Source organism: Numida meleagris, chromosome 1 (assembly GCF_002078875.1).
Source record: "Numida meleagris isolate 19003 breed g44 Domestic line chromosome 1, NumMel1.0, whole genome shotgun sequence".
Classification (NCBI taxonomy): Eukaryota; Metazoa; Chordata; class Aves; order Galliformes; family Numididae; genus Numida; species Numida meleagris.
In genome coordinates, this window is record NC_034409.1 from 71,781,785 (window position 1) to 71,809,246 (window position 27,462).

The 27,462-nt window shown below is 38.6% G+C and overlaps 1 protein-coding gene across 6 annotated transcripts in view; it reads right to left on the bottom strand.

Moving 5' to 3' along the window:
• The window catches only part of WNT7B (Wnt family member 7B), a 98,264-nt gene that overhangs the window by 7,355 nt on the left and 63,447 nt on the right, over positions 1 to 27,462 (bottom strand). For all 6 annotated transcript variants that reach the window (XM_021393157.1, XM_021393166.1, XM_021393163.1 and 3 more), the window contains one exon: positions 6,981 to 7,252. In XM_021393157.1, the coding sequence (XP_021248832.1) occupies positions 6,981 to 7,252 (272 nt within the window). The remainder of the gene's footprint in view (positions 1 to 6,980; positions 7,253 to 27,462) is intronic.

Sequence of the window (27,462 nt, forward strand, 5' to 3'; positions counted from 1 at the left end):
CATCAGCAAACTTTAACCTCAGTGCATCCTGGGGTCCAGTACTGCTGGCAAAATACTGACCTCATGGACCCATCTGGGAAACAAAGTTGGGCTTTGGGTTGGTCTGTATGTGTTTTGTATTCATTCGTTCTTTGTTGGTTGTTTTTTTTTGTGTGTGTGTGTTTTTTGTTTTTTTTTTTGCTACTTCTCTAATACAAATGTTTTGAAAATATTCAATAGCAGTTGAGAGAGCCTTAAATTGAGCAGCTTATGTCATATTTCATCAGGTTGTGCCCAGCTCTGGTGAAGAGAGGGCATAGTGAAGCCAGAAAGAGTGGAGTCAGCAAGAGGACTAATGGTGCTTCAGCTGTGTATTTTAATTTGTGCTCCTGTGTAAGGCCACCCAAGGTGATGAACTGACTTATCGTGTTTACTCCCTCTCTATTTGCGTCCCTATTCTTCTTATTGTTTCGATGGTGGGAGCAAGGAGCTTTGCAGTGGATCAGTATCCAGCCACAACACAAGATGTTTTTTCTCTGGCACTGGCCAGAGATCATCAGGACAGACCCTCTGACTTTCTGAGGCATGAATTGACCTCCTTCTGCCCTTCACCTGCCTCCCTAGGTAAGGCACCAATCCCATAGTATTTCTTCTGAATACATTGCAAATTGGTAAAGGTTCTTGCTTTTCTTACCCAAGTTCTCTCCCTGGCCAGCAGAAATATAAGCCCGGAATTTTGAGAACTGTTGGCCATCAGATTAAAGCCCATACTACTATGATGGGCCATAGAAACTTGCCCATCTAGGCCTCTTCCTCACCTTCTACAAGAATAGCTAAATTTGAGCAGAAAACTGCTGCAATTGATTGAATTGTTTGAAATGTATTTTCGCAGGGCAATATTGAAAAAAGCAGAAATCTCAAGAAGCATCCCTTAAATCATCCTCAAACCACATGTGATTTCATTATTTCACTATCTTTTCCATGGAAATGTCTGTGAAGTTTACAAGGAAATTTTTAATCATCATCTTAAAGAGAAGAAAATACTTCATTGCTGGTTTTGATGTGTCAGGCAAAGAGATGACAGGTTTGGGGGCTGTGTAGTAGTATTTTACTAGGTAAATGATATGTGCATTTTGTATACATTGCATGGTATGCATGGGCATGCCCATTTCTAGAATAAAACCATTTAACAACTTCTAAAATATTTGGCTATTTCCCTCCTCTAATTTTAAAGCAATACATTCAAAATGTAGGATAGTACCAGATGTAGCTTCTGGCAGTCGACATCAAGGGTGTGTTTCTGGAAGAAAAAAATAAGCTAGTAAATCCAGCCCAACTGGAAGCAGGAGAACTGTCCTCATGAGATTTTGAGCCAAAGCTTGCATACTCAGGACATATGGATAAGCATTAGTTATCCATCTAACCCACCCAAGCTGTAACACCAAACTTTTTGAAGTTGGATTTATATCTGTCTGCTAGTCAATTTAAGTGGGAAAGGGGAAAGTATGCCATCGAGCACAACTATCGAAAGCTTTTCTTTTGTGAATATTCGCACAATGGAAGCACAGTGAAATACTGTTTCTCTTTCAGACAAAAAAATTTCAGTAAATAATGGGCTCGGGGCTGTAAAATCTGGAAAGTCACATTCTTAAATCACTGAAATGATTTTAGAGACAAAGTCACATTTTTAAGAATATTTTAGGCTTATAGGAGAAGAAAATTTGTTGGTTTTCACTTTTGAAAGTGGAATTCAGTCTCCAGTGCAACTTTGTAACATGTATGTCATCCAGAGTTTGGGGATTGTTTCTAATACTTATGTCCTGCTAGGTGACTGTGAGGGCAGTATGCAATATGTTAAGGCATACTCGGCATCTTACAGAAGCTGGCTTATTAATTTAAATATTTCAAGTGGGGTGAACTGAGACACTTTCTTACATATTTTATGAACAAACAGTGAATATAAATTTATATATAGATATATGTGCATGTGCACAGACTGTAGTTATCTATATATGTGTGCATGTGTATTATATGTAATGGTGACCAACAAATCACTTCATTAGCTGTTCCACTGCCAAAGCGTGTCAGCAGAAAACTCTTCCCAGTAGCATAGTTCTGTGGTGCTAGAAACTGTGAGAACTACTCATGGCTCAGATGGAAATGTTGTCCCATGTAATTGAATAATCTCTTGTAAAGAGAGCCTGATTTTATTTTTGCTTTTGTCCCCACTCATACATCTGTTGTCATCTTCCAGGCATTCCAGAAAAACAACATGAAAAATCCACTGACATTACAAAGGAATAAATACTGGGATGGTACCAGGCTGAGTTTCTATCATTCAGCGTTATGGGTGTGTCTCTGGAAGATAAAGAAATAGGCCAGCTTTTTTTCCACATAACCACAGTCATTATCTATCCTAAAAGCCTAACTGATTGATGAACTGTTGGAAATTTTTCTTGTCTTCTTTTTGGTAAAAGCTGTGATCTGCTACCAATTTGTCAGCTTTCAGCTCCCCATCACCCTTAAAAACAAACAAACAAAATTTTTATAATTGGTGTTCCTCATGAGTGCCAGTCATTGTTTTGAAGCTTTCAACCAAAAGTTAAGACTAACAGCATGTGTCCCCACATTTTGCTCTCTCTATGTTCATTTGTCCCAGAATAAAGATACTTTTCCTAAAAATACATGGTAGAAAGCTATCTCATAAAACAGCATCAGAGCTTACTTGGTTTTGTTGCAATTTAATTTTTCAATACTCTATCAAAGTTTTGCCCACAGATCTCTCTGTAATCATTCAGATTTACAACAAACCATTCTTTCTCCTTTTTGCTGTAATGTTTCCATTACGCATATACTAGTCTTCCCTTGGAGGGTTGTTTTCATTTAACTCACTTGTACTTTCCATTCTGAATCACAGCAGACATTTAAAACATGATGGTGAAGTTAGCTGCTTTGTTCTTTTACACTGCACGCCACTATTTTGCCACAAAGCGTAAATCTTCCATTGGTAGCATATCATATTGCCAGGAATCACTAAGCTTTTATTTCTTCCAAATGGCACCAATGATAATTTTATGATTTTGTCACTGATGCTATCCATTACAAATGAAACTTCACAGGCTTGACATTAGCTGAAACAATTCTTAGAAATGCAATGCAGAGAAATAAAGGGATGCATTTTTTGAAGCAATTAGGGGATTCATTCTTTCCAGTCACCTGAAATTCTCTGAAAAGTCTAAATGTCTTCCTTTTCAAAGCAGTACATTTTTGGTGTTGTGCTGAGCATCTCAGTCCTAGAATCATGTTAAAGAGCCCCCAAAACTATTTTCCCCTCATCTGCTTGCAGTGTTTGTGTAGTTATTTATGCAGCATGCTGATTTTTTCCTCAAAATTCCTCAGTACTCTATATAAACAGCAAAATGCCAACAGGCTAGCTATTGAGAACATCACTGTGAGAGAACAACATTATCTACACCGCTAGAGCTACACATGCCTCTGATGCGTAGGCATGTTCAACAGCTCTGGGACATGCACTTGGAGAGACCGGAAAGGGGCAAAGATCCATCCATGAATAATTCCACATGGGGACATAATGGAGCATCCAAAGAATTGCTCTGAGGGTAAACCTGCTGACCAATCTCCTGCATGATGATTCTAGAAGTGATTTTCTAGGCATCTGATAGAGGTCTAATTGGGTGATCAAGGGTCTCCCACGGCTTTCAGAGCAAGATGGGAATAAGTGTACGTGGGGTTGAGATCTCTGCATTCTTTCTTCCTCATGTTTCTGTATTAGGAAGTTCTGGGATTAAAAAAAAAGAACGAAGAGAGTGGATTTATTGCCTAAATATTGTCAGTCTTAACGCAATTCAAAAAAACAATTCAATATGAACTGAGTAAGAACTGTGATCCTTAGCATTACAAACAGAAACGTTTTTTAAAATAGCAAAAGTCGGATAAAATACAAAACTTTAGCAAATGGATTAATGTTCATATAATCAAGCTGTTGGATTTTTTTCCTTATACCAGTTTTGATAAGATTGCACTATGACTTAAGAAATACTTTCATGGCTAATAGAATGTTTCAGGGGAGCTACAAAAGCATGCTTCCTCTACAGTCTTGACACTCCCATCCTACAGTTGAAAAGATTATTTGAAAATGGCTGAAGCAAAAAAGAAGTAAAAAAATCTAAGTTTACTGTCATCTCCTTCTGAACTTTTATTCATATTCAGAACAAGGGAAAAATGTCCTTACTTCAGTCCTCTCATAATCAGAAGTTTGACTCCAAAGATGCAGAACCGTACTGACAGAGCAAGCAGAGAGGTACAAGTTTTTCTAGATTTGCTGGGAGAATTTGGAAGGGGAAAGGAGGAAGACGGAGATCCAGATTTGGGCTTCAGCAAATGTCCACCAATAAATGCAGTATTTCTGACGAGCTTGAATAAGGACCACACGAAGCATGTCAGAATGACATCCACAAGTAAGCAAAAGTTCCTGGTTTTGAGATTTTCTTTACAGCTCACAGTCAGGTCCAAGTTTACCCAGGATCTCCAAAACTGCCAAATATCATGTCAATGGAGGACAAATTTCAAGTTCATCTGGATTCTCAGAAGGGACTTCTGCTTTCTAGCTGAAATTGCACAGAACTCTATGGCTGCTTTCTTAAAGGTCTTGCTCAGAAAGTGAAATATATCCTTGTTTCCAGAGTTTTCTTCTAATCATAATTTTTAGTCAGTCCTCAAATTCAGAATGTCTAATCTATAGAAATAGCAAATGATTTCAGATGAACCAAAATCACTAAGTATTATATATTGTAAAACTTCACATGTTCATTTCACGCAAGTGTATGTCATAACACCAACATTATTTCTAAACATGGACCCCAAACCATCTTTTACATGAGCACATCCCTCAGGATTTGGTGGACTGGAATTAAAAATAGAAACAAACGGATGCATCAACTTCTTTCAGTCATCCTTAGCTTTTCAAAATAATATAATGCATTAGTGATTACAATGACAATATATGGCTACAAATAATTACTGAATAATACCTCTAACAACAAAGTGAGTTAATTCTAAAACACTACTTATAAAGTGTATTTGGGGAAAAATATATATCTTCTGGATTCACAAATCTTATTTTTTCTATCTCAAAAACATGAAAGTGAGTGCTATCATTTGGTTTTGCAAGAATATTTACAGAAAAATGAAGCCTTAGAAGAGTTAAAAGAAATATATTTGCATGCATGCTGCTGCCAGAAATATTTGTAAAAGCACACACATCTTTGGTTTGCTTATGTCCCCTGCTTATGAAATTGTGATGAACAGTAAAAATGTAATTTGCTTAATAAGAATCAGCATTGTTGTCTAGTGGTTGTTGGACCACATATAGAACTGGGGGACTTGGGACCAGTGCCTAGCTCAGATGCTGAGTTGCCTTCTGTCCCTGGGCAAGGAACATCGCTGTTCTCCGTCTATGCAACCACTGTTGCTCTTTTGTCCCTTTTTCACATATAGGCTGTAACATGTTCAAAACAGGACATGCATTGGCATTTCTGTGGGGGTGGAACTGAACCCACACAGGGAGTTGGCAGCTTAAGCAGGGTTCATAATGCATGCAGCAGTAACAAATACTCCATTGCAAGTTTAACATGTGGCTTTCATGTTCTTTGGCATTCAAATGCAACGTGTGACAACAAGGTGAAACACTTAGGCTAGGAGAAATGTTCAAGCCTGGAACCGGTGCTTCATGCCACAGTACAGCAGTATGAGGTGCTCTTACTCCTCCTGACAAAGCAAGTTTTGCAGAAAAGATTGTGGTACTCTTAAGGATGCTTTCAGAACCAGCTATCTCCTTCACATCTGGAGACATCAGTGTCAAACATCAACTGAGTATCAATCCTGTCTCTACACTTTCAATTATACCACATGACTGGTCTCTTTCATCACTTGGAATTTATGCAACAATTTCATCCCAGTAAATATCTGTCCACCCAACACCTTCTGTTTCAGTGCATAACCAACTGCCATCCTCTAGAAGTTGCCTAGCAAGGAGTGACAGTTACAAAACATTCTCCAAAATACATGCAGCAAGGTAACTGCGCTGCTCCTGGCACCACTGGTTCAGCCACCTTTGCTAGTACTTGGTGTAGAGTAAAAGCTCACATTGTTCTGGAGAAGAAAATCTCTGTATAACTTTGGGGGTGAGGTGGGGAGCAGTATATTGGTTTCACCTACAGCACAACATATACACCATATAGACATTGTAGGATAGAAAGAGCATTTTTTACCTGGATAAAAATACTTTGAAAGGTATAGTAAAATCTCCACTGAGGTTGGTGTGTAATATAAAGATACATTTTATTTGTGAAATAAAAGTGAAAGTGTTAGGAGTTTTGAGGATTTTTATTCAATGGACATGAATCAGTTCCATTATGTTTATTTTTTAAATTGCAAGCAATTCAATCATGTTTGTAGACATGAAGCTGTTTCTTCTTCCAAAATCACGCTTGTGCAGCCGTCTGTAGCCCACTAGTGAGGAACAGACAATTGTGCATTTGCTACAAAGCATGTATTTCATTAGAGCTGTGGTCAAAGAAGTGTTTTGTTTTTGGATGGAATAAATAGCTGCAAGTACTATGGGAGTTCAGCAATGCAGAAACTCAGTCCTGTCCCATCATCTCTTGCTAGACTTTTGCAAAGGAGATGAAAAGCAAAGACTAAGCTTTATCCCAAACAGCTCCAGTAAAGTTATCTCGTATTGAGAGGAGTGGAAAGATGGCTCAGGAAGCTGAAACATTGAGAGGAGTAGATGTGTAATATTTTGGCCAGCTCTGAATAAAAAGAAACAGCAACAAACCATAAGCATTAAGCACCATCAGATAATTTGGTGCAAGTGTGAGGGGCAAACACATGGGGAATGCCTCCTGAGACCCAGTCAGCCTCCCCCCTTCCTCCAGTGCACACACTTCCCCATCCATCCCTCCTGCTTTCTCGAATACCTTTCTTCCAGCCTCATTGTTGTGCAAGTTCATCAGCCTTCGTGCATTCTTTTTGATTTCTCGGGCATCAACAAACCTCCGGGAGAACTCAATGCCGTATCTGATATCCGCAGAGCAGCCTCCCCACTTCCAGCCCTCCTCCTGGTTGTAGTAGCCCTGTTTCTCTCGGTCACAGCCACAATTGCTGAGGTTGCCCTGGCTGCAGGCGGCCGTGACAGCATGTGCAACTCCGGCAGCAGTAATGGCATAGGTGAAGGCAGCTTCCCTGCTTCCTGTGGAGAGAAGCCAAAAGCTGATGGTTTGCAGAAAGGCACCACTTACTAAAGAAAGTACACACATTATGTACAGCAATGGTGTCAGGTAAGAATGTGAGGTGGACATTACTAGCGTATGCATCTCATTCTGGCAGAATTACACATGTATTTTAAATGCTTGGGTCAGGTGGGTCTCATTGCCCCAGGTACGCACCAGCTACATTGCAGTCCTGTCTAACCCCCTGCACCATAGGAGAATTTGGCAATGAATCTGTTTCGGGGTGAGGTGAGGCAACATAGTTTGTTTTCACACTGTTTCATCAGGTTTGCAAACTGAACTGCATGTATTTCAGACAAATAATAAGTGAGTCACTGGTTGCAATGCTCACTGGAAAACAGTTCTAACGGTACTGCCTGCAAAAAGTGTTCAGACAGCTTAAGAAATACCAGATTTTTCTGGGTGTGAGATGGTTAGGATACAAATGAGGAAGGCTATTAATGCATCTTCATAAACTCTCCAGTAATGCCTATCAGTGATGCTGATGGTCAAATATGGCAAGAGTTGCCTACAGGGTCAAGAGCTCCGTAGGTTTTGTTTCCTTTCAAGGTGACGTAAAGATGACCTCTTTCCTTTGCTGACTTCTCTTGCATATGACTTTTACTGTGAGCTTTTCCAATCCCTCCCTGAGTCAAAACTCTGCTTTAGCTTTGTGAGTGAGCATACAGGGCAGTGCAAGTACCAGAGCAGCATTCTATTCTCTCTGGAACAAATGAGTTGCTGCCATGGAGGCACAGCTTTGTTTGTTTTTATGCAGAGTTATTTTGTTTGTTTGTTTGTTTTTTAATGCAGCCATTAATTTCCAAGGTTCCTCATTCCCCAATCAGTATTATAGCTTTAATATTGAGAATATGATAAGGGGCAAATAAATGTCATTTCTTGACTGAACACCAATTGGGTGAGTTGCCTTTGGGATGTGTATAAACAAGGAGATACAGAGCCAGAGCAATCAAAAGGGATGCAACAGCCCTTTCCTGCTCTCACACAAGCCCACACTCAGTCAGTGACTTTATGTAGGGCTGGATCATGGCTCTGTGTGTTTTGCTGTTCTTATTCATAATGTTTCTCTACAAATTCCCCTCTTTGTGCTATCTTCATTTTCCTCTGTGTGTTTATCTGGTGATAAACAGTCAATCTTGTAATACCATTGCCAAAAGAATAACTGTAAAGAATTTGCAGAAAGTTGCTGAAATGCTTTAATGGCCACACACAGAGCTTTAACATGGTTAAGGGACTGGGGAAAAAAAAAAAAAGGAATAAATTTTCAAGAAGATTAAAAAACAACATTAGAAACTATTTTTAATTTTTTTAATTTTTTTATTTTGGGATTCACATGTACCATATGTGACCTGGAATTATCTATGCACAACATTCTTTTTTTTATGTTTTATTTGTCCTTTTTTCAGATGGCTTCCTGAAAAGTTACATTGCTTCATGATACAAGAGAGATCCTACAAGAAGCAATTGTAAACTGGATTTTGGCACCATTTACTTGTTTCTCCAAAGCAATAAAAAAGAAACTCAAGGTAAGAGAAAAACAAAAGGGTGCTGTGTTCTTCAGGTACCAGGAAGGTTAAACTGAGTTGTACAGTATTTGAGTACATCCTCCAACAGAAGGCCCGACTCTGCTCTCAGACACACAAGTGTTTTGTTGGGGTGTTGTTCTATGTGTGTAGTCTGGTTCAGTGGTTCCCAAACCATGGTCCGCAGAACACTGGTGGTCCAGGAGGCCACGGTATAGGGTTTGCAGTTAATCCACAGAGCCATATTAAACACTGTTTTTAATAGTGTTTTCAATTAAAAGTTTGATGATAACGATGCCTGGTGGTCCACAAGAAATTCTGAGGGTTGATAGCAATCCAAAAAAGTTTGGGAACCTCTGTTCTAGTTTCTAGAATGTTCTCTAAAAACTCACATCAGTAATCACTCATCTCTCACTCATCAGCTTAAGTCAAACCTGGGATACATATTTTAAAGTGTATCCTGTCGACTTACAGGGTTTCTTTCTTTATTATCTCCTTTAAGTATATATATTCTTAATCTAGATTCTTTATTCTTGAATTGAAACATTGGAAATATGAGAAATAACAGGAACAACATTTATAGACAGGTTTTCTTTTATCTTCAGGATGAAAGGAAGATCTCAAAGTCATGAAAATTTTTGAGTTCAGACACCTCCAAAACACATGTAGAAAAGCTTGTAAACAAGCAGAAACATATTCCTGTCAGGGAACACCACGGTGATGAGCTGCTCATAAGTAGATTTACCAGGAGATTAGCTAGAGAGAGTATTCTGATGTTTTATTTTTAAATTCAATGCATTCCACATGTAACCAGAGTAGAAGATGCTATTTTGTAAAGGCACTGTGTCTGTGACCTGTTCATGAGTTTTCACACAGCACTTCTTGTAATCAGTTTTGTAAAACTAAGGAATATTCTGTCTTTATCTTCCTTTCTCCCCCCTGTTTTGTTATACCTCGATTACTCTCAGGGACAGAGAAAAATATATTTCTTTCACCCACTTGAGAGGTACAGCAGTAATGGAATTATCTCAAGTCAGGAGGTAAAACTGAATGAAAACCACATTGACTCTATCAAGAGTGTATTCTTCGGTTTCAGTGCAGCTCTAAAATAAGAAAGGCTCAGAAATAAGAGGTAGCTTGACAATCAGACTCTTTTTTGCAAGTCAGGATGCCCTGCCAAGAATTAAGATTTTGTGCTCTGTAGTTTTTTAGCTAAAAAAAACGTTCAAAGCCTCCCTTGAACTTCAGTGTAAGCATTACCTCAGCAGTTCTTTAAAGCCCTAGGATCAGGACAGTCAGAAAATGCCAGTGGAGGAGGGAGGGGAACTACTGTCTCCTGTACACTAATCTTTCCATTAGCATGTCATCTTTTGGAGTCAGCTCTAAGTAAGTTCTTGCTAGGCAGCTAAAACAATTTAAGTAACGATTGATGAGATATTTTAATGGTGAACAATAATCTCACTTTATGATATTTTCCAAGATTTTAAAAATATTCTTATTCAACAATAAAGCAGGTAATAATTTCCAAAAATTCTTATGAAAAGGAGAAATAAACAGCAGAAGATCACTCAGTTTTGAAGCTATATTTTTGTTTGTTTTTCTTCTGAAAAATATCCTGATCACCTAGTTATTTGGCACTACGTGTCCTCACTAACTGTGTCTCAGAAGAAAACTTACTTGTTTAATTTTCAATGTTTTCTTTTACATGGATGAGAAAAATTCTGTTAAGATCTTATATTAGTGGAAAATATTCTGTTTTGGCTTTTATTGTGACCCTTGGATTCCTACATTTCCCTATTAGAAACATTTGCTTTGGTGTCAAAGAAGTTAATTCTGATTTAATTCCTAAAATGTAGAAGAGTAAACAGAAATCTAGTAACCCCTCTAGAAGATGGCCAATCAGTATTGACTGAAATGATGGCTTTTATCTTTGGTAATGGTGCTGAAAGACACATCTTGCAATCTGCTCTGTCATGAGAGAAGTCTTGTCTGTGATCTGTCGATTTAAGCATTCTTACTGTGGGTTGTAATTAAAAAGTGCTCTGTTACCCATTAATGTAGACGGTTTCTGCTCAAACAGTCAGATATTGGATCGTTGCTTCCTACCGTGAGCAGTTTCTGGCAGACAGAATGAGAGGAGCCTATTTATCCATTGTTGGAGTTTTGGAGCAGCCTGTGTTTTAGTCCTAATTTAGATGTCATCTCTGACTAACTTTTAGGCTGCTAACTGAGTACTACACTTAGTATGGTCTGATGTGGAAATTACTATTAGTCCTGTAATTGCTGTAGTTTGTTGTGTTCTAATGTGCATATATGCAGCATGTAACCACAATCAACTGAGAATCCTGAATGCTAAATTTTGACCATTTGACTGTAAGTGCAGGGTTACAAATTTAACTTTTATAGGTACTAGCAAGGCATCTATTTTTCAGAGTAACTATTTAAGACTATTACTATTCCACACATCATTCAGAAGTGTCTTCTCTCAGCAGCTTGATGAATAAAAGTGCTATTGAATGTGAGCTAGTAGAACTCAAATTTAAATCAAAATATTAGACTATGGAATATACACTGTTTAGACATTAATTTGCTAAATCTTGTATTAACAATGATATAATAAAATTACACAATGCTATTAAAACAAATTCCTAATATGTTTACACAATCTCTAAACACCAGCGGATCTTGGATTAAATGACAACAATGTAATGAAGATTAATGATAAGAAGAAATGGCAGGTTAGACTTTTTGCCAAACCTGTTATTTTTGACAAGTCTTATTCTGCGAGTGAAAGCTGAGGACACTTTAAGTCATTTTTTTAATTGGCAAAAGACAATAGATACTTCTGGATGAGTAAACTAAAACTCAGACAATAGCCCCCCCAAATAGGGCTGGATGAAGACATTTATAGATGAGTTTTGTTCCTTCATAATTTTGTTTTTCTTACTCAACATGCACTGTAGCAATTCTCAAAAACAAAAGCAGTGTAGGCTCTTCTCTTTGGGTTTGATACACAATAATACAAGTCAGTGAGTTTTCTCACTGTCTGAAACAGATCCTTTCTCTATTCACATTTTCAGTTAAGTAATTTGGGACTTCTTGTTTAACAGTCTAAAAGCACAGATTGATATGATTTCTTTAAGCTGCTAATTTACTATACCCAGTGCTATATGCAAGAAGTAGGAAATACTGAAATCAGATTGTACAAGTAGAAGAAATGCCATAGTAAACCAAGGCTTGCAGGAGCCTCAGAAAAATCTCTAGTCCATCCCTTGTATGGGAACTGCTGAGTCATGGCCTGAACCACTGATTGAGCACCTGGGGAAAAGAGCCTTCAGCCCTGGGAGCACAGGTGAAGGCAATTCACCTGTGCGACTGGAAGGGGTGGAGGCAGACTCCCCCCCCCCCTTCCCCTCTCCCCCCCCCGCAGGCCTCATTTAAGGGCCAGCTGCCACAAAGCTCCTTGGTAGAGCTTTTCCCTGGAAACCTAGATCTTTGGAGATGGGTGAGCAATCTTTTTGCCTCCCTCCCTTCCTTCCTCCCTTTATAGCACCTTTCTGTTGTGCTAGTCCTTCTGCTACTGTACCTCATTTGTAATGCCTTTTTCCATTGTGTTGATCTTTCTAATTGCTACAATCTCTCCACTCTCTTGTAGGCTAGTAATTCAGGTGGTGCCCTCCAACTGATTTTATTTATCCTGTTCTTACTTAAGTTCTTTACTGTGGAGATTTGACAATCTATTCCAGTGCTCAAAGTACATCTGAGTACCCTCCAGATAACATGTACCTGTTCAGTCAGTTTCCTTAATTTTCTAATGAGAATATAAAACATTGTTAAAATCTTCATTTAAGTCCTAGATATATGGTATAAACTGGTTCCTCTCTGCCTCTGAGGCTGTAGGTGGCAAAAGAAGGAAATTAGATTGGTTTAACATGATTTGTTTTTGACAGATTCTTGTAGACTGTTATTCATCTCCTTGTTTTCAGTTATGAGCTTACAAATTAGTTTTTGTGCACATTTCTTTTTTATTTACTGAAGTTAAGCTGATTGGCTCTGTGATTCCTTCCTTTCTTTTAGATGAAGAGGCAAATATATCATCTTTATTTTTCTTAATGAGGATTCTCAGCAAATTTTTAGCTCTAATGGCTGTCAGGACTAATGGTTCTAAAATGGCTTTGACAAATGTTCTGAGATAAGGGACAGCTAATAAGAATGCACTCAACCTGAGTAGATAATTCCTTCCATCTAATGCTAACATTATATTCTTCTGTAGGTTACATTAGTTCTATAACCATCTGCTCAACACTAACACTCTTAGTAAAAGTTGATGCAAGACCTTCTTGGCCTTCTCAACGTTGTCCTTGGTGGGCCATCTTTTTTGTTCATCTTTCGCTCACTGACAAAGTACTGACTGAATGATGGTTCTGTAGCCTGTTGTCAAAAAAAAAGTCATCCAAGGTCATGAGGATTATCTTGCGATGTCTGCACTCAGAAGTGCTCCTGAATTAGGAACCTGATGCAGACTGAAAAACTGCTGTCTGGCAGGTCCTTTTGATCTAATCTGATGAAGTTCTTTGATCATCATATTGGGTAATAATTTCTTTCCAATAATTGTTTCCCATTTCCTACCTAACATTTTAATTTTCTATTACAATCTAATTAAAACTGTATTATTGGTATTGTTTCATCCAGGTATGCCTGTTTAGCTTGACCAGAAGTAGAGCAGTTGAAAGGGATTTCAGTACCTTCTTTATAGACTGCTCATGATGTCTAGTTTGGATTATTCTTGGGTGGGACAAAAGACAAATGGTGCAGATTTCAAGGCTGAGAATGTGCAGTGCTATAACATAGTGATTTGTTACAGATTCTTCTGTTATTCGGCATTTTTAAACTCTGGAATCCTATTAAGTCTTTACAGAGCTGCCATAATTATGGTATTTGTTTACAATCATGCTGTCAACTGGATTGTTTTCTATTGCTGTCATGGTTTTGTGATTTTCGGTTATTGGTATTCCACATCATAACATCATGTAGTGGATATACCTGGTTCTCAGAAGAGAAAGACTACTACATTCCCCACGGTACTTTGCTCCTCTGTTACCATTTTCCAGCCGGAGGGAAAAGATAAAAGCTCACAATATTAAAAACTTGCAGATCACGAGACCTCGCCCCTTTTTCCGCCGTTTCTTGTCTTGGCAGCACCTCGCTCTCCAGCCGTCTTATCGTCGGTAGTAGAGTAAGGCCTACCTTGATTTTGGGACATTCTCTCTCTCTGTATTGGATTTATCAGCTTAAATTGTAATTATGTTGTATTATAGTGTATTGTTTTGCATTCCGCTATCTTATTTAGTAAATTAGTTTGTTTCTCCTTAGATTGTTGCCGCTGTTCTTTGCTCTCAGGGCCATCTCCTTACCCTTTTCCCCTTTCCCCTTTTCCCGGTGCGAGGACCCGTGGATCCCCCGTCCCCTTCGTCATGGAACCGGGCCGAACGCCTGTAAACCGTTGACAATTGCTCATGGGAAGTTTGTCAAATTTTCTTTCCTACATGAGCCAGATTTATTTCACACTTGCCTTTTTGCAACTCATGGCTGTCACTATTTATACACTGTTGGAAGAATGTTTGTTAAAGAAGTTATTTGCTATGCCTCTGCTTTTCATGTTTTTTTAAACATTTTTCCAATTTCATGTCTGTTTTCTAAAGGCTCAGTGGTACTTTCCTCAGTGGCTTCTGTAATGAGGCTTCCAACAACTTACAGCATTTCTTAATTTTTCCCCTAACCATATTCAGTTAGCTCCTAGCAACCATAAACAATAGTCAGCATTTCCAAGCTAACATGAGTGTAATTCTGTTGTGTATTTGACTGTCCTTCAGCAGTATGCTCCTTGGAGTTGTCTGGGACAGCTGCTGAGAACTCAGTAAGCTACCTTTGATCTTTGTGTTGATGATATTTAAAAGTGCCTAGAGAAATAGGGAATTTTAGGCTCTCCCCTGTTTGTTTGTTTGTTTCAACAAACATCTCTTAATAACTCAGCTCTAACAAACAATCTTTATCTCATTCATAGAAAATAGGAACATCATCTTTCAATCCAAAAGAACCACTACTTGTTTTTGTCAAGGTTTAATCAAAACATGGTGCTAAACACTCATTGAAAGAATGCACAAGACTATAGCTTGAGAAATACACAGTGCATGAACTGTGAGGGGATAGCTCCCAGATTCAATGGTACAGTGTGAAAAGACTGTGCAGTGTCACAGTCTACTGTGTTTTCACAATGCTACTGCTAATACTGTCAAAGTACTATGTGGGAAGCAATAGCTGGAGCGGAGGGATCATCTCCTGCCTGTGTTCTGTTCTGGAACTACTGAAGTTTCGTTGTGGAACTTAATGATTCCCTGCTGAATGTTTGGTGTTTTTACTTTTCAGTGACGACTAGCAGTTTGATATATCCTCACATATGAAAGCTCAGCTGGAGGCATCTTGTAGTGCACTGGTTTAAAGTTCTTTGCACCCATTGTCAGAAAGCATGGAATCCTGAAGGCATGGAAGAGAAACTAGGTCTGAAAGTATGCTAATACTATCAAATGAGATGGGACTATGCAGACCCAGATGTTTTTATAATAATTGAATTGCAACAGTCTGTTCATGATAACATTTACCTATGTATTATCCCTTTTTTGAAGGCTATTTCACAGGGAGAAATAAAAACACCAATTAAGAAAGAGGGAAGGGAAGCTATAGCTTTGTTTTAGGACATGTTTTTTTTTGTTTGTTTGTTTTTTAAGGTTTGTTCTTGAGAGTGCCTTTGCACTACAATATCACCTGCTACAGGTTTCTGTGAGATCTGTGTGGTGATCAGCAGGGAGAGTGTTACACACTCCAATTTCAAATAGAAAATGTGTTTGCCACTATCATTGTATTTAATAAATAACAGCAAAAAAAAACCAACAAACCTCCATTCTGAACCAGTCAAGGAAATGAAACACAAACCAAAATCACAGATTTTTCACATGTGACTATTATGAACACAAGCCTTTAGAAATGAATCTGTCCAGAAGGGAAGTTCTCCTTGGCTGTCCGTACAGGATCCTTCCAATCTGTATCATTCTCTGGTTCTGTGATTGTATTTGACTTCGCTATGGATGCAGTTTCACAAATACTCTGTCATCCCCACTGCCATGCCCATGAGTATTAAGAAATTAATACTTTCGAATCAGTGGACTACATGCTGGGTTATATTCAAATTAACTCATTTCAATGGTCTGACTTACAAATGCCCTTCAACATGTCTTCAAAAATAAATTTGCACTGCTATTTGCATGGAATCATCTTTTCATGTATTATTTTCTGTCACTTCTAACCTAGATAGCAAAACCCTGAGGGCAGTGGTCATATCTGTATTCTTTTGTAAATCACTGTGCACACCTGTGCTTTGCTGTAGAAACATGGCAGATAATAACATATTTTAAAGGGATCACTAAATTATGAGTAGATGTCAGCATTCAGCTTTTATACTTGGGCATGCCTAAGTGTCTGTGATTGTGTGTCTGTGTACAAGTGTCTATGTACTTTACAGCTGAGATTTCAGCTCTTCAGAATTTATTGAGGCAGTTTGTTAAATCACAAAAATTCTCTCAGTATATTTTTCAATCAATCAGTGAGTCAGTACCACTTTGACATAATTATTGAATTACAGATAGGCTAAGTGATAACCAACTACAACTTGTGTTAGACACAGATCTGTTCATGCAAGAGGTAGTCTTTGACTTAAAAAGTGCACATTTCTGCTATTTAGGTCTATTTTACAGGAGAACATGGAGGTTAAGGCATTTTTCCACATGGCAGAAGGACTTGCAAGAGAATAAGCTGTCCTCCTGCTGGATTCTATTTGTGGTGAGGCTATGAAAGAAGTCAGCTGTAGACTTCTTGTCCAACATCTGAAACATAAGTCAGCATTGTTTGCAGAGAGGGCCCTGTTTGCAGGGAGGATGCCCACTGAGAAGCATGGTAGAGCAGGACTCTGAATGCAGAACTGTTCCTTGGGAATGGGATTTCTCTGCTCTACTCCTTCACATATCATTCTAGCATGGTATTGAATCAGTCCATCTACTGACAGCCTTGAGGGGATTTGGACACAACAACACTTAAAACCACTGTGCCAGCCTGTGATGCAGAACCACTTGGCACCTAGAGAGTGCTTCTAACATCCTGTGTTCATGCTGCTTCACATGCCATGCTGGCAGAGAGTTAGATACATACCCTTTCTTTAATTTTCACTTGACAAAACAACTAACTTCAGTGTCTTGCGAGAGTTTTTCTGAGGTATGTTTGCTTCTATTTCAGAGAGATGCTAAATGTTTTCATGTCCCTATTTGGTGTCAGTGTCATTTCTTGACTACCGCTAAGATAGCTGCAGTTTTAAGCAGGATCTTAATAGCTGGTCTCCTATGTATGTCAGCATAAACTGCTGTTTTTTAATAGGGATGATATGCCAGTATTTGCGGTATACAAAGTTAATTATATCTGTAGGGTAAGAGCTAGACATTAGAGCTAAATCTGCAACAGAATGTTGACATCAAAGCCTATCTTTTAGATGTTTTGACATCCATTATTTTCCAGGATGGAAATCAAGCCTTACCAAATATTGAAAGAGCTAGACAACAAAAAGCAAGACTTCCAGAAGTAGTCACGCTGGATGGGGAAGCCCCAAAACTGTGAGTAGAGTATTCATAGAAAGGGACAAAGTCTGAACTTATCCCATCAGAGAGGTAAGCCATGTTTCCCCACCTTGTGAGCCTTTCAAACTATGTTGGCAGTAGGCATCTAGCTGTAATTGATGAAGGTATATGGTGGTTTTAGTAAAGGCGGTCCCATCCTTAAAATCAGACCATTATCCTGTTCTGTATTCTGACTGAGGAAAGATCTCATTAAATTAAACACTAGAAGATGACTTTATTTATACAGCTAATTAGGGTAAAAGTATTCTACTGAACAAAATATAACTTCTAGTATGTTTTTCTAGTTTTTCTAATTCTATCAAGCGCAGAATTAGAATGAGCCTGTATGAAATAAAGTGCTAATTCTTACATAGTCATGGTACTTGTAAAGAACGGTTTATGAAGTGTCTTTTATTAAATTGAATGGTATTCACAAGGCATCTATTTGATCTAGCCAGGATAAAAGTAAATATTTATATAAAATATTTCTCATATTTCCAGTATGAATCTAGAGAAATATCATAAAATGGCAAAAACATCTGTAACACTGTAGCTTGCACTGCAATAGCAACATAAAAATACTCAGTCGTATGCTCATGGAGAAATGGTACCAACACATCCTTTAATGGTAATATCAATGAATGCAGTATAAGCACTGCCCATCCTCAGAAAAGGTGACAACTCTAAAGAGCATTTTAGGCTGCTGGTCATGGATAAACTAATTCTGTGAGCCTGGAATAGCAGTTTCCAGGCACACAAATTGTTACACTGTCATCTTGTCCAGACAGTGATTCTGATCTTCTAGATGTTCTTCAAAGAACTTTATAGGCAAAGACCATTCCTATTCTTGGCACAAAAAAAAAGTGTATTAAAAAAAGAGCTAGAATGTTGCTTTCTTCTATTGAAATCCACACAGGAACATAACAGAGGCTCCTGCATTTGCTGGGCAATGTTGTCAGTTTTCTGGAGGGTAATTCCACATGTTATTCCTTACGATTGTTCTGCAAATCTTATGTTTTAATTGGTCTGGCTTTTGATGTCTGACAGGACACTCTGGAGGACTGATTCTGACATGCTATGTCAGATTTCACAAGCACATCTCCAGTGTGAGCCCTATCGCTAGTTACTCACCACTCCTCTCTTAGCTGAGCAGGCTTTAGTGCTTTTCTCTGGAGCGTACTTGGCAAAGCAAGGTTTGGCATGGGAGACACAGCGTCTCAGTGTGACTGTTTAGGATGTCACCACTGCTCTGGTATCACCCATGGTAGCAGAAGGAGCATGCCTCATTGGCTTTACCTTGCAGTCAAGTTCAAGCCAGCCATTCCTTTGTGGCAGCAGAAGAGAAGCTTTGTTTGTGGATTAGTATGAGCCTGCCTTCTGCTCTGCTAATTCTGCTGTCAAGATCACATCTTCCAGGTGTAGGGGAAATAGCTGGGCAGCAACCCCAGAAATCACTGCTGCTCCCTGCCAGAGCACAGATTTTGTGGAAAGCAAGTAAGAAAGTTCTAGTGAAAGGGGCTGAATTCAGAGTTGCATTCAAATTTTCTTAAAGGTCTTCCAAATGTTCTTACACTGCCTGTGTGATTGTATTCAAGTTTGGCTTGCTTGACAATCTTCCTGAGAGGAAAGCAAGATTCTAGTGATGATGTCTACCCTCCTTGGTGTTTACAGCGTCTTTGCCTGGTACTCATTTGTAACCTCAGCAAACAAGATGCAGTACAAATCACACACATGAAAGAGATTTAAAAGAGTAAAGAGCTCAGAGGGTTTTGGATTAAATACAGAGTTCAGATATTTTGCAAACCAGAAAGGTTTGGACAAGTGAGTCTGGAAGCATTGCAGAGCAAAGACTTATTTTTTTTCAGCTCTGGAGCTTCTGGTACTAACAGTGGGTTAGGTTAGCAAGTGACAAGATTCACAAAAACAGTGAGTGATTACAATGTTCTTCTTAGACCTCATGAAAGATACGGAAGTACTGTTTAATCTAAACCTGTCTGGCTACCAGTCAGGCTATCTTATCTGTTAGATCAGTGATTGGTATTTGTTATTTGTGCTGTGCTAAGATCAGGGAGCTAAGCCTGTGTTTTGCCAAGTACTGTGCGAGTTCACCCCAAGATTCTGGTCCACACCTGCAAGAATTTGCACAGAAGGGTTTGACAAATGCATGGAATGGCAGCCCTGTGAATTAACTGCCTCTTCAGCGGAAAAATCAAAATGCTATGAGAATAAAAAGATCAAAATTCTTGCCCACAGAGAGTTTCCACTGTTTTTAGGCACAGTACCCTAGAACCAAAGAATGAGTTTTAAACAGAGACCAGAAGCAAAATCTGTAGGTTTTCAAGGTACCCCAGCTTCAGAGCAGGATCTGAGTTTTGTGATCAGGATAGAAGACAGCTCACTTCCAGGAGAATGAATACAAGGATATTCATATAGGTTGATATGAACATCAGTCTTCCAGACATGCTTACATTAAAAAAAAAAAAAAAAAAAACTTTAGAAGAACTCTGACTAGTGTCTCTCTCTACTGCAAATTTACCATTAAAACAGGATTTGGGTCTTGTTAAGTAATCTTCACAGTCCCATGCTTTGAAGAATCTTGTTTGCAGATCTGAACTTTAAAGTTGACCCCTATCTCTGCGATGGGCCAAACCAAAAGCCAGATCTGAACACCACTGAACTCTGGGAAAGTTCAAATCTATTGTTTGTGGTTCAGGTTGAGCTCTAATTAAAATAGACCAGTTTGAAAGGCAAATGTCTGAAAACCAAACCAAAACAAATGTTTCACGTGAAAAATCTTGGATTAGGCTACATTGTACCAAGTCATATTTTTGCCAATCACAAATGTAATGTTTCTCTTTGCTATATAAGATATTCAGAGCAGACATTTTGAATTTAACATTTGAGCAGGACTCAGTAATCATGGAAATACTTAGTGCTGTGTGAAAACCCTCCAGAAGTCTTTCTAGTTCTCAGATTTCAGGGTAGACTGCTGCCTTTCAAGCTTTCCATGGCCATCTTTAGTTGCACTGTAGTCTAGAGTACTTTAGAAATCAGTGTCCTGCGTTCTCTGAATGAAGCTTATGCCTCATTATGTCAGTTGTATGTGGAATATTGCTGCTAATCCCTGAAAGAAAGCAATAAAGCAGTCCTGCAGGAACTTTGGTTGTGTAAGAGGACAGGGAAATCCCAGCTAATGCTCCTGCTAAGAGCATCTGTTTATACTGTAGTGTCTGTAAAAAAGAAACATGGTTGATCAATGAACAAGGGAAAAGCAAACAAAAGAAGGGAACTTGGTTTCAGCATTGCTGAACTGCTGAAATAAAGCAAAATGGGAGAAAGCAAGGAGAAAAAGACAGGAAAGGAGGGGAAAATGTGTTCAAGCCCCATTGTTAGTGTTGGGATGTCACTGTGCACCAGTAGCTAGAAAAAGAGTCTTGGACAGGATGACTTAGTCCAAGAATCAGCATACATACAGTGAATATATAGTAAGTAACAATCAGTTACTAGTCTGGTGGGATTCATTTCCTCTCTGTATAATGTTTCATGTAAGTACTGAACAATATTTTCTCTTTGGGAAATTGGATTTTAGACTTTCTGTAGACAACTACCTAAAGTTTCCATACTTCTTGTTCAAACTAAGAAATCATATCAGGCCTACTGTGATTCTTCAGTAAGGACTATGTTTCAGACCTGGACTCACTTCCTATAAAAACAAATCCCTTCATGGCATATCTGTCCTTTGCTTCCTGTTTGGATAAGAAGACTTGAAGAGCAATTGTTTCTGGCTGAAGATCCCAGGGTACTTCACAAATGCTTATGTCCTGGTGAGGTTAGTCCACATTAATTAAGCCTTTCAGTTCCCCACTGAAATTAGTCATCTTTAGGCAAGTCACTTCATACCTTGCTGTCCAGAGACTAAGGCCACAAGAAAAGTATATGGCACAACTGGGAAGAGCATCCAAATCCATTATCTCCTGGTCCTTGCTTTAACCTTAAAATGATAGCTCTCACATTGCACTAGGAGCCACAGGGTATGTGAAAAATGATAGAAGGAGAATTTTATTGATATTCTTTGGATTATGTCTTCCTCTCCGTTTGGACAAAGAAAATGACAAAAGATTTTGTCCTTTCAAAATGAGTACTTCTCTGATTTAAGAGAATTTAATGTTTTCATTCTTCACTCAGAGGGAATATTCTATTCAGGCATTTCTGTTCTGGTCAAATTGTAATCAAAAGAACAACCATTCTGATTAATCACTTTCTAGGAATATATTAACTTCTAATTATGGAATCCTTCAAAGCATAATAAGACTCACAATATCTTCTTTCAGATTAATTTTGTAATGTTCATGAAAGAGGATTGCTGGTAACCTACAAACAACTTCAAAATTCTCTTTAACGCAAGAAGAAAAGTAGGACTGGGAGAGAAATCTGTTCATCTACTACACACAGTAGCATATTGATGTGACTCAGCCCCTGGCTCTATCAGTCCTCCCAGTTGCCAATGCTTTTAGCAAGCTGTGACTCTCCAAACTGCAGACTGTCCTCCAGTGGAAACAGTCTTCCCATTTCCATCTTCAGAAGCTGGTCTCAGTGATTCTTATCCCTTCCAACTCAATATATTCTATGATTTAGAGCGTATCAAGTTGATTAATCACATGTTCTTCTGATGTTCAGAAAAATATGGCAGAAAATACTTGCTTATCAATTTCTGCTAGTTTTTGAGTGTGGAGTACCGCAAATGCTTCAGAATGAGAAGTAGTCAGAGAACAAAAACACAACACAGTTTAGGAAAGTTCACTACCTTTGCTACTCAGTCAACAAAATATCCTATGTGTTTTTGCCTGGGATACTGGCATTGGCAGTTTTCCAAAATACTGACTTATGCATCAAGACTATCCTACAGAACTGCCCTGACTTCAACCTTCTACCAGCTACTTACCATTAATAGTCAGAACTAGCCCCCCTTAACAAAATAGAAGTACACAGATGGTTTGTGCTGACCATTTCTGTTTTTGGAGTCTGCTCATTGCCATTTACCATTACAATTTTCCTGCTCCCATCTCATCTCTTTTCCTGTTCTTTGCCTTTTACTCACATTCACAGATCTGCTACACTTTTTCCCACTTCCTCATGCTCCTAGTGAAGCAGTTGAAAGGCTTCCATTGCAGAGATTGAAAACATACTCCATATTAAGTGTAACAGAATAGTAAGACCAGCAGGTCCATGTTTCAAACACTTTCAGTTCATATCACAACTGAGAATAAACAGCAAAGGAAGAAACTTGGTGGGTTGCTGGAGGCTACCCATTCTTGTGGAACATGTCTCTGTCACTTGCTAAATAGGTGCACCATCTGGTGGTAATTTTGGACTCACACTTGTTCTTAAATTTCCAAATAGCAGTGATGGAGTGTATGGCTGTGGTTACAGCATTTTTCTGCCAGTATCTGCCTGAAAGCCATCAACTTAGACAACTTTTGCAGCTAATGGTAAATGAGTACCAAGAATAGCCAGGAGTTTAAATGAAGGTCATGTTTCCATGTCTGTTGTATCAGGCAAGCAGGCATGGCTTTACGGAAGACCACATGCTCCCCTGAGAAATGTATGTGAAGAGAAGGAAAAATTAGACAGACGGAAATTAGACATAAAGAGGTTTGATACCTAATTAGGGAGTCTATGCTCCCAGAACAGTCAACGGGGACATCCACACAGTCATGAAGTCAAATTAAGATCCAAATCACCCTCTGAAAGAGCTTCTCTCTCTTCTTTGACCATACAAGGAATACAGGCTGATTAGGTTCACATCTTAGACGTCTCATCCAAATGCCTGAACTATGAGGTGTGAGTCTGGGCCAAAAGAAAGAAGTGAGGAAGGGACTCCCCATTTTTCTGCCTCTGTTGTCTGAAGCCTGAAAGTTCAGCAACAGAGGCAGATGTCAAGGCTACCTCTTGTGTCAGTCCTGTCAGAAATTGCAAAGCTGCTTCAACCGTGTCAAGGGACACCTTTTCTGAACAGAATGGGTGGACTGCAAAATCAAATAGTCACAGAGATGGGAAGGGACCTCAGGAGATCGTCTAGTTCAACCCCCCTGCTAAAGCAGGTTCCCTGCAGTAGATTGCACAAGAAGGAAACCAGGAGAGTTTGGAATATCTTCAGAGAAGGAGAATCCACAACCTCTCTGGGCAGCCTGTTCCAGTGCTCTGTCACCCTCAAAGTAAAGAAGATATTCCTCATGTTCAGATGTAACTTTCCAGTTTGCGCCCATTGTCCTGTCACTGGGAACCACTGAAAAGAGCATGGCCCCATCCACTTGACTCCCACACTTCAGATATTTGTAAGTGTTGATAAGGTCTCCTTTCAGTCTTTTCTTCTCCACACTGAACCAGTCCCAGGTCTCTCAGCCTTTCCTCATAAGGGAGATGCTCGAGGCCTCTGATCATCTTTGTGGCCCTCAGCTGGACTCCCTCTGGAAGTTCCCTGTCTTTCTTGAACTGGACAGCCCAGAAGTGAACACAATACTCAAGATGCTGAGTAAGGCAGAAAACAAGTTTCCATGTTGTCACAAAGAAATGAGTGAACTGGTAAAAATAAATAATGATCCACGTGTAAGCTAATCAGCTTGAATAGAGCTTTCCAGCAATTTGTCAACAGCAATTGCCTTTAACTATTGTCATCGAAGTCAGTCCATGTCTGTTGAACTTAAATCAGGAGATACAAGCCAGCACACTAGTTGTCTTTCTGGGTTGATAGCAGTCTCCTTAAAAACTCCTCATCCATTCAAACCCTCTGTTTTACACCAATGCTGATTAAGTCATAGGAATCATCTTTCTTTATCAGTCCCAGAAATCTGAGGCTGAATGTCTGTAGTAGAGAGACCGACAGACTACAGTTGTGGCTGTAAGTCTTCACCTAGAATTACTTAAATCAAGAACAAATTGAAACAAAACTGAAAAAGTGTGACACTTTCTGAAAGACCCATCCTCAGCTTGATCTTACATGCTGACTTTCACTATGACTTCCATACTCTGCGCAGAACTTAGGCATACATTTAAAGTGAAGCAATTTCAAATGCCATTATACTCGAATAGGACTTAAAACATAGGGTTTAAAGTTAAGCGTATATTTGACAAATAGAACATGACTCAAGTTCTTGGCTAATTTGAAGACTAAGAGAACAGCTACCTTAAAACTACTGTGCTAGTTTCTGTTTTTTCAAGCCTCTCAACAATGCATAAAATTGTCCTCTTGTATGCTTGCTTGCTTGTTTTCATTTTAATTCAACTCTCATATCATTTACAATAATATTGTTACATTTGTACATAACAGAAATTTTCGCAATTATTGACATACAATACGTCAGTAAGAAATAAACCGCAGTCATGGGCAATTTAATCCAATGCTAAAGAGCATATGATACACAGATATGATACACAGGAAGGAAATTTTTGCAATAAGAAAATAAGGTATTTGTCAGTCATAATGTTTTTGAATATGCTGGCTACTTCATTAAACAAAGAAATTGTTTGTGACTGGAGGTGGGACAGTAAACTGCATGGAACAGTGATCTGAGCGTGAATGCTGAAACATTTACTTGCAAACCAAAACATACAGATCAACAAATGTGTTTTTTGTAATTTTTGTACATGCCTCTCTGTGTGTTCCAGGCTTTTCAATTTAGAAACAGATTGTTTACCAAACAGAATGCATCCCAAGCAAAAGGGGAGGAAAGGAATGGATGCTGCTACGTGCAACTCTGAAGTCTAATGTTATGTTTAATCTGTCCTGCTTGATGTAGAGGTTGAGCTAGATAACCAAACCTATCATCTGTAATTTTAGGGGAAAGATTTTGACAACATAGTTCACCACACTAGTGAAGTTCAGGGAATCTTCAAAGTCATTAGAAGCCCTAGTTATCACAGCATCAGATACTGACACATTTGGGTCAGCTATTCTTCTATGCTGCCTTTCATTTTACGTAACAGATTTTTTTATAAGTGGCAAGATATGGCAGCACATGCTAGCTTATAAAGTTGTTCTGTACCTAAGTATTCAAATGCTGCACAGTTGATTTCTCCTTATCTAATTATCTTTTAGTCAAGTCCCTGATATAAAACACAGCTCCAATTTGAATTTCTGCTTGTGCTTAAAAGGCAGGAGTCTTTCGAGTGGCTGTAAAATCCTGGCTCTTGTGAAAGCAGGAGCAGAAACGCTACTGACCAGAATTTGTTCTCTGTGATATTGGGCTAGGCCCAGCACCATACATTAGATAATTTTAAATGTTATTTGCCTTCCTGTTTTAGGTGTGAATTACACTGAAAGTCACTGATTAATAGGACCAGTAGGTTAGCAGTTACTAATTCAGTCAGTATGCTATATATCATTTGTAGCCAGCAATTTTATTACAAAGTGATATGAAAAAAAAAATTACATTGAAGGAACGTTAATGTTCCAAGCAAGGCACTTGGAAGTAAGGAAATGCCAGTCTTAATGCTGTTCAAATTTAGCCTTGTCGTGTCCAAATTGTGGTACAGCTTGTAATTAAATAACAGCCTAGAATTTCCCTACTATCTTTTCCATGGGACCTCTGACTCACTCATCCCAAGGCAGACCAGTAACATGGAAAATTTTATCCTGACTAGCTAAATGCAAAGTTAAAAGCAACTGGAAAAGAGGATTTTGTTCTGGCCAATGCTGAGCACAACATGATCAGAGTCTCAAGTTGTTACACACTCTACCCATTAGGCCACATTACACGTAACATCAGCTTTTGCCACTACAGATAATCAGATTTACCAGAACAATCACAAAATGCCAAAAACCATGAGTATCCATCCATCTCAAAAATAAATGTTGTTTTCCACATTGGCATTTGAAAGGAGTTATTCTATTTAATTTTAAAAAATGCATTTGATTTTGGACCATTGAAACAAAGTATGAAGTTGTTTCGTCATATCAACCTGTTGTTTTTTGAGAACACACAGTGGCCCTTTTGTAACCTGAGGTCTAAGGTCACAGGAAGGCAATATGTTGTGCTACGCAGTGTCTCTAACTGCACTGCGTGATGTCTCATAGGGCCGTGTAACTTCGGATGCATATGGAACCAGGCAATAACAGAGCACATGAGATGCACAGATCTGAGCTTCCACATTTACAGGTCCCTGCATTGATTTACATCAAAGGACATTCATCCTTAAGTAATCTAAAAGGCAGTGCACTAATAGAACAAAATGAAGTTGATCAGAGTCAGGTACATCAGTGTATTTTAGTTTGAAACTCTCTGCAGAACAACATCTGTTCTGTAAAAACTTTGTTTTTATAGGTAAAATGCAATAAAATGAAAGTTTAAGGAGTTAGCACTCCCCTCAGGATCAAAATTCCAGATCTCACTCAGGTCAGCATCTACCATTTTTCATCCAGCTGCAAGCCATATAAAGTTCATGAATTAAATGTATTAACATATTAGTGCATTGTTTAGAATAACTATGTCTGCCTCTTAAAGAAAGTGTTCTTCCAGAGAGGTAAATATTTAAATGGCAATGATAAAATTTTAATCTGAGAAAACTTGTACTTTTCTTCAAACTCATGACCCCTGAGTGAAAAAAAAAATTTAAATTGAGCTACTCTTTAGCTAGACAGTTGTACCTTATAAAAAGGCTTGGAAGTAGAGAATATAAGTCAAAATTTACTACTATCAACACATAATTTACAAACGATACTAACCATTCACATCTGTCTTTTCATCTGTGATTTGCAGTCTGTTTTGAAAATATTCTTTCTGAATCATTCTGAGGCTCTGGCATCTGGAGGAATATTTAAAGCTCAGAGAAGTTATCACCCACAAATTTTTGAACAGATTCACTAAGATGGGAATCCTCCATCCTCTTAAAATAGAATGTTTCTTTAACACAATACTTCCTTATAAGTGAAAT